At 39.1% G+C, this 13,044-nt stretch overlaps 1 protein-coding gene and 1 long non-coding RNA gene across 2 annotated transcripts in view; one reads left to right on the forward strand and one right to left on the reverse strand.

Moving 5' to 3' along the window:
• LOC132659866 (uncharacterized) overlaps positions 1-13,044 on the forward strand; it is a 995,695-nt gene that overhangs the window by 725,792 nt on the left and 256,859 nt on the right. The window lies entirely within an intron of this gene.
• LOC101112979 (olfactory receptor 7A17-like) lies at positions 3,745-4,740 on the reverse strand. Its single transcript, XM_004009228.3, has one exon. It carries the CDS (start codon positions 4,714-4,716, stop codon positions 3,745-3,747), a length of 972 nt encoding a protein of 323 aa, XP_004009277.3. The 5' UTR covers positions 4,717-4,740.

Genomic DNA, 13,044 nt, shown 5'->3' on the forward strand with positions numbered 1-13,044 from the left:
CTCTCTCAAGTTTTCTTCTAAAACAATGGATGGGATTACAAATGAGACTCTGTCCATGTATATGTATGGATGAGTGTGGCTGTTTGAGAAAAAGGTGTATACAATACATTCATGTACTTCTAAACTTGAAAATTGTGGACTCAGCAAAGTATTTCTATACATTTCATTCATTTTTTCACAACATTCAAGTGAGTTAGAATTAATCATCTCACAATTTCTTCTGAAATAAGCAAAACTGAGGCTAAAAGCAAATTGTATTATTAACAACATTAAAAATGAATTAAAACATCTTGTGCACTTTCTGAAATCATACACAAATTGAATAATGTTTTTATTTTTTGAAATCCAGAAAATTGTATATTTTAAACATGTGCAGTTTATTATATGTAATTACACTTTAATGAATTAGTTAAGAATTAAACATTTCATTGGTACATTGTTTAGCATAGCAGTTAAGCACATGTAGTTGAGTCAAACCTAAAACTGGTGAGAGATAGCTCCTCTAAGTGCTCTAGTGGTAGTCAGCTCCATTGGCTCAGCCAGTGAAGAGTGTAGGGGACCTGGGTTTGATCCGTGGATCAGGAAGACCCCTTGGAGGAGGAAATGACAACTCACTGCAGTATCCTTGCTTGAGAAATTCCATGGACTGAGGAGCCTGGTGGGCTACAGTCCATGGGGTCACAAAACACAACTTACTGACTAAACTACCACCAGCTCCTCTAAATAGGAAGAAACAAAATAACACATGGATATAGTAATGGTGAAATTTAGATAAAAGAGTTAACATTTGAGAAACCCACTTTTTTCTTGTTAAACTAACCTGCATATATAAAAGGAAGAATTTGACATAAAGTGGTTCAAAACAGAGAAGCATTACAACTGCAAACAACATCATGAATGAGCCTTTATAACACAACATAGAGCCTAACAGCTGACAATAGACCCATGAGGAGACAAATCAGAACTCAGATAAAATCCCGTCATAGAAATCCATTTGATCATAAATCCATTGTATTAGACCATTTTCTTTTACTTTTTCTTTATTTTACTTTACAATACTGTATTGGTTTTGCCATACATCAACATGAATCCACCACGGGTGTACACGTGTTTCCAATCCTGAACCCCCCTCCCACCTCCATCCCCATACCATCCCTCTGGGTCATCCCAGTGCACCAGCCCCAAGCATCCTGTATCCTGCATTGAACCTAGACTGGCGATTCATTTCTTACAGGATATTATACATGTTTTAATGCCATGCTCCCAAACCATCCCACCCTCTCCCTCTCCCACAGAGTCAAAAAGACAAACTAGTACAGCCACTATGGAGAACAGTGTGGAGATTCCTTAAAAAACTAGACCATTTGCTTTTAGGATGATTTTCTATGTAGCAACAGCTAACTGATACAATAAGCAATGTGAAAAGAACTGAGGGAAGTTATAATAACATGCTGCTTTTCTCCTAGGCCACTGTTGTGATATTTGAATAGCATTCATGATTTCCCTGTTATTCAAGTTTATTTCATACGGTTGTGTTAAAAAGGGATTCCACTGAGGTTTCCTGTTAGGTAAGCAAGAAAGTTTAAAAGGATATACCTGTTTGTACAAGACTTGTGACTGAACCACGGGACTGGATAGGAGTTTAAGCTCTCTAGTGAGCCACACTTTGGAGATATATATATATATATATAATATTTGTATTATTAGGACTTCCCTGATAGCTATGTTGGTAAAGAATCCACCTGTAATGCCAGAGATCCTGGTTTGATTCCTGGGTTGGGAAGATTTGGTGGAGAAGGGATAGCTGCCCACTCTAGTATTCTTGGACTTCCCTTGTGGCTCAGCTGGTAAAGAATTCGCCTGCAATGAGGGAGACCTGGGTTTGATTCCTGGGTTGGGAAGATCTCCTGGAGAAGGGAAAGGCTACCCAATCCAGTATTCTGGCCTGGAGAATTCCATGAACTATACAGTCACAAAGAGTTGGACATGACTGAGTGACTTTCACTTTCATATTATTTGTTGACTATTCTTTTTGTGGAAATGACACAACTTGGAATGGGGGAAATACTTCATTTAGAGCAATGGAAGGAATCATATTTGTAAGCAGTAATGGAAAACTTCAAGCTGAAACAGAAAGATATAATTAAACCAAACACTACTTCACCCCAACAATAAACCCTTTCATGAATCAACACCATGAAAAACCATTTAGCATGGTAATAATCTGACATAAAGTTTTGCTACATCATGCTTAGAATCCTCTCTGAATCAAAACCTTATAATGTCAAAGTCTTCATTGAAATTTGCTTCAGATAGACAATTGGAGACATACATCTGATGCTCCGTTTTGCCAGTATCTCCTGTAGGCAACATGGACACTGAGCTAAATGGAGAACTGTACACTGTGAGGGAGTAAAATCAGATGACCAGTTATGAAACACACTCTCTGCTAATGTCTATGAATACATTTTCAGATAGAGTAATTATTTTAGTGATGTTCCAAGTTATACTAAACTAAAAATGATAAACTGGTTTCATATTTGTCTCTTCTATGGAATTATGTAATTGTTTTTGTTGTCAAGATTTTTTTTCTTTTTTCCATGTAAGTAGCACCACTCATGATTATACTTTTAGTAAAGTGGAAAAAAATGACTCAGTGTAAAGTATTTTATCTCAGAAGAATTTATTCTTAAGAAATTGGCAATTTACATATATTTCACATTTTCAAGTCAATTTTGGAGAGTCAAAAAATGACAAAATAAAGGGAACCCTCCTACACTGTTGGTGGGAATGCAAACTAGTACAGCCACTATGGAGAACAGTGTGGAGATTCCTTAAAAAACTGGAAATAGAACTGCCTTATGACCCAGCAATCCCACTGCTGAGCATACACACTGAAGAAACCAGAATTGAAAGAGACGCATGTACCCCAATATTCATCACAGCACTGTTTATAATAGCCAGGACATGGAAATAACCTAGATGTCCATCAGCAGATGAACGGATAAGAAAGCTGTGGTACATATACACAATGGAGTATTACTCAGCAATTAAAAAGAATACATTTGAATCAGTTCTAATGAGATGGATGAAACTGGAGCCGATTATACAGAGTGAAGTAAGCCAGAAAGAAAAACACCAATACAGTATACTAACACATATATATGGAATTTAGAAAGATGGCAATGATGACCCTGTATGTGAGACAGCAAAAGAGACACAGATGTGTAGAGCAGACTTTTGGACTCTGAGGGAGAGGGAGACGGAGAGGGAGAGGGAGAGGGTGGGATGCTTTGGGAGAATGGCATTGAAACATGTATACTATCATGTAAGAAACGAATCACCAGTCTATGTCCGATGCAGGTTACAGGATGCTTGGGGCTGGTGCACGGGGATGACCCAGAGAGATGTTATGGGGAGGGAGGTGGGAGGGGGGTTTCATGTTTGGGAAGGCATGTACACCCGTGGTGGATTCATGTCAATGTATGGCAAAACCAATACAGTATTGTAAAGTAAAATAAAGTAAAAATAAAAATTAAAAAATAAAATAAACAAATTAATTAATTAAAAAAAACTATACATGACAGAGAACAGAAAAGTTAATAAAGAGGTTTTTTTTATTGTATAGAGAAGTTGAAATCAAAGAAAAGTAAATACCAAGCAGTCAATTGAAGAAACGATTGCTATAATCACAAAACAATCAAAGAGTCAAAGTACCTGGCTCTGGGGCTTTCAGCCCGGGTATCATGGATATTTCTTCAGCCCAAGAGAAAATGGCCCTTTTTTAAAAGTTTCCATCCCAAAGAATCTTTTCAGAGCCCTTTTTATGTCTTTATTTCTCAAACTGTAAATAAATGGGTTCAGCATTGGTGTGACCACAGTGTACATCACCGAGCCTGTTGCACTTGAGTGGGAACTGTGGGTAGCAGCAGAGCTAAGGTACACTCCTAAGCCAGAAAAATAAAATAAGGAGACAATGGAGAGATGAGACACACAGGTTGAAAATGCTCTATACTTTCCATGGGCTGATGAAATTCCACGGATAGAGGACACTATCTTCGAGTAAGAGTAAATAATACCAGTCAGGGGACCACCACCCATAATCACAGCTCCAAAACACAGCATTGTGTTATTGAGGAAAGTGTCATAACAGGCAAGTTGGACAAGCTGTTTGGTTTCACAGAAAAAGTGGTGTATTTCCAAGTCTGAGCAGAAGGATAAATGCAACACCATTAAGCTGTGTAACAATGAGTACGTTGCACTTATTACCCAGGACACCAGAACCAGACATCCACAGAACCAGATGTTCATGACGACTGTGTAGTACAAAGGGTGGCAAATGGCCGCGTACCGATCATAGGCCATCACAGCCAGGAGAAAGTCATCTAATCCTGCAAAGAGAATGTAAAAATACATCTGGGTGATGCAGCCTTCATAGGTTATGACTTGGCTCTGCATCTGGATGTTCCACAGCATCTTTGGGATGGTGGTGGAGATGAAGCAGATGTCTACAAAGGACAGGTTGGAGAGGAAGAAGTACATGGGGGTGTGGAGGTGGGAGTCTGAGCTGACAGCCAGGATGATGAGCAGGTTTCCAAACACAGTGATCAGGTACATGGAGAGGAAAAGTCCAAATATGAGGGGTTGCAGTTTTAGTTCCTCTGAAAGTCCCAGAAGAAGAAATTTTGAAATTTTTGTATTGTTCCTTGGTTCCATGTGGTGGAAGTGACTATTGGGAAAAAGAAAATACCAGGAATAATTTTCACCTGAACAAGCATAATTTACCTAACTGAACTACTATAATTTCTATTTTACTAGCAAGAAATTGCTGTAAGATGCTATACATAGATAAATTCTCCTTGAGGGTATACCCCATTGCACCTGTTATTAAAAATTTTTGTCCCATTCACAGTATATTTTTAAAGAGTTCATGTATTGGGTGGGCCAAAAGATTTGCTCATTGTTTTTTTCCTGTAAGATGGATCTAGTAGCATTCACTTGTCTTTAATGTTATTTGAAACAATCGTGTTCGATTATATTGTGACAGATATCATATCAGCATGCATTAAAACAAATCAAAATTGGTGAATTTTTGTGTAGCTATTTTAATATTGAAGATGGAATAGAAAAACAGTAAAAACTTAACGACAAAAGGTAAAAAAATGACAAAACAGATTTGTGAAATGTATGGAAAAGATGATGTGACTGATCAAGCATGTCAAAAGAGGTTTACAAAGTTTCATGCTGGAGATTTCTCGGTGTACAATGCACCTTGGACAAGAATACCAGTTGAACTTGATAACAATAAAATCAAGATGTTCACTGAGAACAGCCAACATTATTACACCAAGAAGGAGAGATTTAATAAACTAAAAATATCCAAATCAAATGTTGACAATCATTAGCTTGGTTTTGTTAATCACTTTGATGTTTGTTAATCACTTAAGTGAAAGTTGTTCAGTAGTGTCCAACTCTTTGCGAGCCCATGGGCTATACAGTCCATGGAATTCTCCAGGCCAGAATACTAGAGTGGGTAGCCTTTCCCTCTCCAGTGAGTGTTCTCAACCCAGGGATCAAACCCAAGTCTCCCACATAGCAGGCAGATTCTTTACCAGCTGTGCAACAAGGGAAGCCCTTATCACATAAGTTAAGCAAAAAAGGAAAATCCTTTTGACCACATTTCCACATGTGACTCTACTTAAATGTAATGAAAACAATCTATTTTTGAAACAAAATGTGATGGGCAATTGAAAGAGTACTGCACAATAATGTGGAATGGAAGAGCTCATGGATCAAGCAAAATTAACCCATCACCAACCATCAAAGAAGGTGATGCTGTGTATATTGTGGGATTGGAAGGAGTCCTCTATTGTGAGGTCCTTCTCAAAAATCAAAAGATTAATTCCAGCAAGTACTGCTCCCAATTAGACCAGCTGAAGGCAGCACTTGATTAATAACATCCAGACTTAGTGAACAGAAAATGCATAATCTTCCATCAGGAAAACACAAGACTGCTATTTCTTTGATGACCAGGAAAAATTGTTACTGCTTGGCTAGGAAGTTCTGAGTCATCCGCCATATTCACCATCATTGTACCTTCAAATTTCCATTTATTTCAGTCTTTACAAAATTCTCTTGATGGAGAAAAAAAATTCACTTCCCTGGAAGACTGCAAAAAGCACCTGGAACAATTCTCTGTTCAAAAGATTTAACATTTTGGGAAGATGGAATTGTTAAGTTGCCTGAAAAATGGCAGAGAGTAGTGGAACAAAACAATGAATATGTTGTCCAATAAAGTTCTTGGTGAAAATGAAAAACATGTCCTTTATTTTACTTGAAAACATGAAGAAACTTTTTTGTCAGCACAATATGTACAGTTTTAATGAGAAACTCTTTCATGACTTTGAGGAGTATATATTGAGAGTCAAAATATTTCAAACACATACTGGGAATAAACAGAGATACAGAAAAACAAACCCCCACATTCCAAGAAAGATGAAAGATGATATTCAAGTAAATATATTATAGACTATATCTGGTGATGGCAGATTCTATGAAGAAAATAAAACCAGGTATAAAGTAAGGAGAGGCAAGAGGTGCTATTCTGTACTGAGTGTTCAGGCAAGGCCAGCAAACAAGATGGCAATTGAACAGATAACTCAAGAAAGGAGCTTCCCTGGTGGCTCAGACGGTAAAGCATCTCTCTACAATGCAGGAGACCAGGGTTTGATCCCTGGATGGGGAAGATCCCCTGGAGAAGGAAATGGCAACCCACTCCAGTACCCTTGCCTGGAAAATCCCATGGACTGAGGAGCCAGTCCATGGGGTCACAAAGAGTCAGACATGACTGAGCAACTTCACTTTCACTTCAGCTCAAGAAGGAGAGAGAAGGGTCTAGATGGATCAGAAAAAGTGTGCCTGGCAGAGGGAATGGGCTTTCCTGGTGTCTCAAATGGTAAAGAATCTGCCTGCTGATGTAGGAGACACTGGCTCAATCTCTGGATTGACAGACTCCTCTGGAGAAGGAAATGGCAGCCAGTTCCAGTATTCTTGCCTGGGAAATCCCATGGACAGAGGAGCCTGGTAGGCTACAGTACATGGGGTTGCAAAAGAGTCAGACATGATTTAGTGAATAACAACAACAAATACACGAGTCCAAGTGCCTCTGTTTTAGGAACTTCTCTCACTCCACAAGGCACAGGTTTGCAGACACACCATGGTCTCCTGGGCTGTGTTTCTATCATGAATTTCACTCCCAGAATCACCCTCCTTAAGCCATGGGTGTGTGTGTGTGTGTGTGTGTGTGTGTGTGTGTGTGTGTGTGTGTGACAACTCAAGCTGGTAAAATCAGATTAGCTTTCTCCTAAAGAATGTGGAAAACCCAGAAATTCCAGTTTATACGCTTCCAAGAGAAGAATAGATTTGGGGTTCCTTTTTGCTATGGCCACTTTCTCCCCTGTTTTTAAAGAAATAAAAAAGTTATGGGAGAGGGATAGTGAGGAAAATAAATGAAAGAAAAATATCTAATAATCTCAAATGGCCCCTGAGACAATGTGATGAAGAAAAGCTTTCTTGGTTGGGCAGCCTTCCAACTTCAGCTACATTCTTTGGTGCCACGAAAACTCATAAACATAAATACCTTTCTGTTTTCCCCAAGGACAGAAACAGTGATATCTGTATGATGTGAGAAACCATAGCATATGTAGTCTAATATGTCTCATCTTAAAATAAAAAGAAATGTCCTTATTTCACTGGATATCCTGAGAGGGATAGGTTAATAACCTATTTGTCTAGTCCTGTAATTTATTGTATTATGAACATTCATTGGAAGGATTGATACTGAAGCTAAGGCTCCCATACTTTGGCCACCTGATTCAAAGAGCTGCTCATTGGAAAAGACCCTGAAAAATTGTGGAGAAAGGGGAGACAGATGATGAGATGGTTGGATGACATCACTGATTTAGTGGACATGAGTTTGAGCAAACTAGGGGGAGATGGCAATGGACAGAGAAGCCAGGCGTCCTGAAGTTCATGGGGTGGCAAAGAGCTGGACACAACTTAGTGACTGAACAACTACTTTCATTGGAAGCAGTTTATATCTCCAATTCTTTCTTCCACTGGGCTTCCACTAGTACAATTTAATTGTCAACATTGACAATTGAGTTTCTAAGTGCAATGTTCCTTTGTCAGCATCATAAATAAATGCATCATTAAGAAAGTCAGCAAAAAACCTGAGTGATCACTGGCCTCTGTGCTATGCTGTATTGGCTCTTAGGTGACCTCTGGGACAAGTTCGCGGCTTCCTTGCTCCCTGGTCCTCTCCTGAAGTGCCTATTAAGCTCTCATACTCACCTGCATGGAGACTCTGGGAAGAAGCTTTGGTGTGGAAGTCAAAATTCCTTCATAAATGATTGACAATGCAGACAGGTTTTGTTCCCAAACCAGACAATAGGGAAGAGGATCAAGCATTGATCACCCAGCTAGATTTAGGAGTGCAAAGGCAGCAACCACATTCTGTCCAAATTTACACAGGCTGAGGGACCACAGCCAAGGAGGTATTTACATCTTTCTATATCAGCTCATTAGTCATGTTTTCCTCTTGTTACTACAACCTCTAAGTACATGATTTCTCCTGGGGATGCAAATCTGGACATAATGGATATTTTTCTTGCTTCTCCATTCCTAGCAGACTGCATTACATTAGGTAAATCCAGTTTTCATCACTCCTTCTCCTTTACCTCTCCTTCTTCCAAAGCTCTGACACCCAGCACTTCATCACATCCCTGAGTTCGAATATTCTCAAAAGTATAATATTGAAGATTTGTCTTGACCAGGTACCTTGGTTCTTCAATGCTTTGATTTGTAGTGGAACACAACCTCTGAAATCTCTGAATGTGACTATTTCATCCTAAAGGGAGATAATTTTGTTCCTTTAATAAAAGTGTTGGGTATTACAATCATTGGTTTCATGAAAGTTTTGCAGTTCCAATATGGATTCCCTGCTTATATCAGAAGTTAAGAGCTGTCATTTATCCCTCTTTAGAAAATATTTGTAACTATGGAAGACCTTTATAGATACTCTTATGCACTACTAACCTACATATTATAGAGACTGTCAAATTTAATTTTTAAAACACTGTGTTCTATGAGTTAGAACTTATATGAACTCCATTCTCCATTGTAGAGATGGAACTCAGAGGGATTTAAAGTTCTGCTTAAAGGTACATACCAAGTGAGGGATGAAATCTTGACTGGAATTAGTCAAGATACTTCCAGTTTTCAGATTATAGGCAGTGGTTCTTAACCAGAGATGATTTTTCTCCTGGGAATATTTGGCAATGCCTAAAGGGATGCTCACTCTGGGAAATCTCATGGACAGAGGATCCTGGTGGGGTATAGTCCGTGGGGTTGCAAAGATTCAGACACGACTGAACGACAAAACAGCAGCAAAGGGATGCTGTTAATCTCTTATATACAGCAGGACAGAGTCCAATACAAGTAATTGTACTGTCCCAAATGCCAAGAGGGAGAAAGTAAGAAAAGTTATTTTGGACCAGAACTTCTACAAGTTCATTTTGCATAAAAATCACAAGTCTGTGGTTGAAATGCAAAATCTGTTTCATGAGGTCTCTGTTGGGCCCATGGAATGGATTTCAAACAAGCTCTTAGTTATTGAAACGGCAAGTCTTGGTCTGTGGGTCACAGTTTGGGTATCAAGGCAGCAGTCCTATGTTAGGGTCAAGTGTATATAGTTTTAGTCCATTCCACAGAGGCTCTTTTATGTATGTAATTTTGAAAAAATTTTTTCACTCATTTTATAGGTGCCAGTGAACTATGTGGCAAATCTTTCAAATATAAGAGCTCTTGAGTGACATAAATAAAATATACATATTAAGAATAGTTTGTGGTAGGGAGAATAAAGGACTCCAGAAGACATCACATCCTAAACCAAATAACTTTCTTTTTTTTTTTTCTTATTGTTTTACTTTATTTTACTTTACAATACTGTATTGGTTTTGCCATACATTGACATGAATCCACCACGGGTGTACATGCGTTCCCAAACATGAACCCCCCTCCCACCTCCCTCCCCATAACATCTCTCTGGGTAATCCCCATGCACCAGCCCCAAGCATGCTGTATCCTGCATCAGACATAGACTGGTGATTCAATTCTTACATGATAGTATACATGTTTCAATGCTATTCTCCCAAATCATCCCACCCTCTCCCTCTCCTTCTGAGTCCAAAAGTCTGTTATACATATCTGTGTCTTTTTGCTGTCTTGCATACAGGGTCGTCATTGCCATCTTTCTAAATTCCATATATATGTGTTAGTATACTGTATTGGTGTTTTTCTTTCTGGCTTACTTCACTCTGTATAATCGGCTCCAGTTTCATCCATCTCATCAGAACTGATTCAAATGAATTCTTTTTAATGGCTGAGTAATACTCCATTGTGTATATGTACCACAGCTTTGTTATCCATTCATCTGCTGATGGACATCTAGGTTGTTTCCATGTCCTGGCTATGATAAACAGTGCTGCAATGAACATTTGGGTACATGTGTCTCTTTCAATTCTGGTTTCCTCGGTGTGTATGCCCAGCAGTGGGATTGCTAATGTATTGTTGATATAGCAGGGTAATTAAGACAGTAGGTGGAATATAGCTACTAGTAATGTGTTTTAAGATACAAAAATTAGCCTGAATTTTCACTTTGGACTAGTGTAAGCACAATGACCCTCTAAGTGAGAAAGAGAGAAAGAATTGGAGTCAGAAAAGCATGTGAAGATGTTATGCTGCTGGCTTTGAACATGGAGACAGGATATAAGAATATATATCATTCCATGATATAAGGAATGCTGATGGCCCCGGAAATTGGAATAGGAGAGGGAATTAATCCTCACCTGGAACATCCTGAAAGATCCAAGCCCTCCAGATGTCTTGATTTAAACCCACTGAGACTCATTTCAAGACAGTGTCAGGGGAAGCATACTGACTGAAACCACCCACCATGGCCAGGCTCTCTAGTAACCATTTGCATGAGTTGTTTTACAACAGGAGGTCCTGGAAAGGAATATGAAACTAATAAGCCACCACCAACTGGAAGAGTTCCGGAAAGGTCAAAAAGAGACGCCACATGTCCATCCACCTCCCAGAATCCCTCTCGCTAGCATCCATCTTGGCTAAATGATGCATGCACCATGAGGAAGGACTCTGAGTAAGAATGATTTGGCCAAAGATAACCCAGAAATTAATCCCATCACCGTAAAACCTGGGACTGTGAGCCACGTGGTAGAGCAGTTCTCCTAGGTTCCCTTAGCCTGCTGCTCTCTGCCCGGGTACCTTCTTCCAGTAAAGTCTCTTACTTTGTCAGCACGTGTCTCCTCAGACAATTCTTTTCTGAGTGTTAGACAAGAGCCTACTCTTGGGGCGCTGGAGGGGTACCCCTGCTTCCTATAACAACAGTATATGTGTGAGTCTGTTTAGTTGAAAGAAAGATGTTCACAAATGTACACACATGTATATATACACGCACTCCTTACTCTTGAAGGTTTTCTTTGTACTCAAAATATATCCAACATTTCATTTATTTCATAACTTTCATCTGAATTAAGTTGTATTATCACACTGCCTTCAGAAATAAGGGTCTTATTCCCAGGTGGATTACATTTTAACAATTATTTGAGAAAACAGTTCAAACTTAGTTGGTATCTTCTTCAGTTGCATACAAATGAATCCATATATCATGTATTCTCACCTTTGTAAGAATCCTTTAATTTGGCAGATTGTACATTTTAAAGATGTGAAGATTACTAAATATAATTGTACTCTTGTAAATTAATTAAAATTCAAATTTTAGTGTTCATGAGTCAGGTCAGGTTGAAATATAGCTGATTCACTCCAGACACTGTTAGAAGATTTACCTTATAACTGTTGCAGGAAAGGGGACCCCTTCCAAGGCCCCTGAAACTGGGCTCTTGTCTAACACTCAGACATGAATTGTCCGAGATTTTATTGGGAAAGGATGGCCATACGGAGAGTACTAGGGTAAGGGAACCAAAGAAAACTGCTCTGCCACTGGCTCTCTGGTTTTATGGTGATGGGATTAGTTTCTGGGTTGTCTTTAGCCAATCATTCTCACTCAGAGTCCTTCCTAGTGGTGCATGCCTTATTCAGCCAAGATGAATGCTAATGAGAAGGATTCCGGGAAGTGGTCAGACACGTGGTATCTCCTTTTACCTTTCCCAAACTCTTCCAGTTGGTGGTGGCTTACTAGTTCCATGTTCCTTACCAGGACCTCCTGTCTTAAAACAACTCATGCCAATGGTTATTGTGGTGCCTGGCCAGGGTGGGCAGTTTCAGTCAGTGTGCTTCCCCTAACATAACTAGGAAGAAAGAAAGGTGTTATATATAGATAGAGAAATAGTGAAATTAAGCCAATTTAAAATTGTAAACTATTTCTCCCATAAAGTAAAGGGTTAGCATACATACGTAAATGGAGTAAACATCATATATTTGTTGAAGAAAGGAGAATAGTACAGATGCAACATCATGGATAAGCTTCAGAAACAAATCACAGCTGAATTAGACCTATGGGCTGTCCAGAAGAGGTTGGAAAAATCTCATCAAACAATCACTGGATTGGTAATGGAACTATAATAAAATAAGTGCTTTTAAGTTAGCTTCTTATGCAGTAAGAGCCAACCAATAGAACATAAAAGCTAACAGAACTGAGGAAATGTTAGAGAAATTAAATAGATTTGTTTAGGCTTCAGGGACAAAACAGAGCAGGCCTCTGACCTTGCTTCTAACCTGCCTGGACACTGACCTGAGTGTGAGTGACTGTGAATGACTGCTTGCTGTGAGTGCAAGACTTGTGGCACCTTAGATGACATGGAGGAATCTTGAGATTGTTGAGCCCCTGGAGATGGTCTGGCCAATAGGCCCCAGGCTTAATGACTTTCCAAGTTTCACATGACAAAACCAACAGCATTAACATGAAATCAGAGGTGCAATTTACTCACAGACTGATGATGATAT

The sequence above is a fragment of the Ovis aries genome, chromosome 5 (assembly GCF_016772045.2).
Source record: "Ovis aries strain OAR_USU_Benz2616 breed Rambouillet chromosome 5, ARS-UI_Ramb_v3.0, whole genome shotgun sequence".
Classification (NCBI taxonomy): domain Eukaryota; kingdom Metazoa; phylum Chordata; class Mammalia; order Artiodactyla; family Bovidae; genus Ovis; species Ovis aries.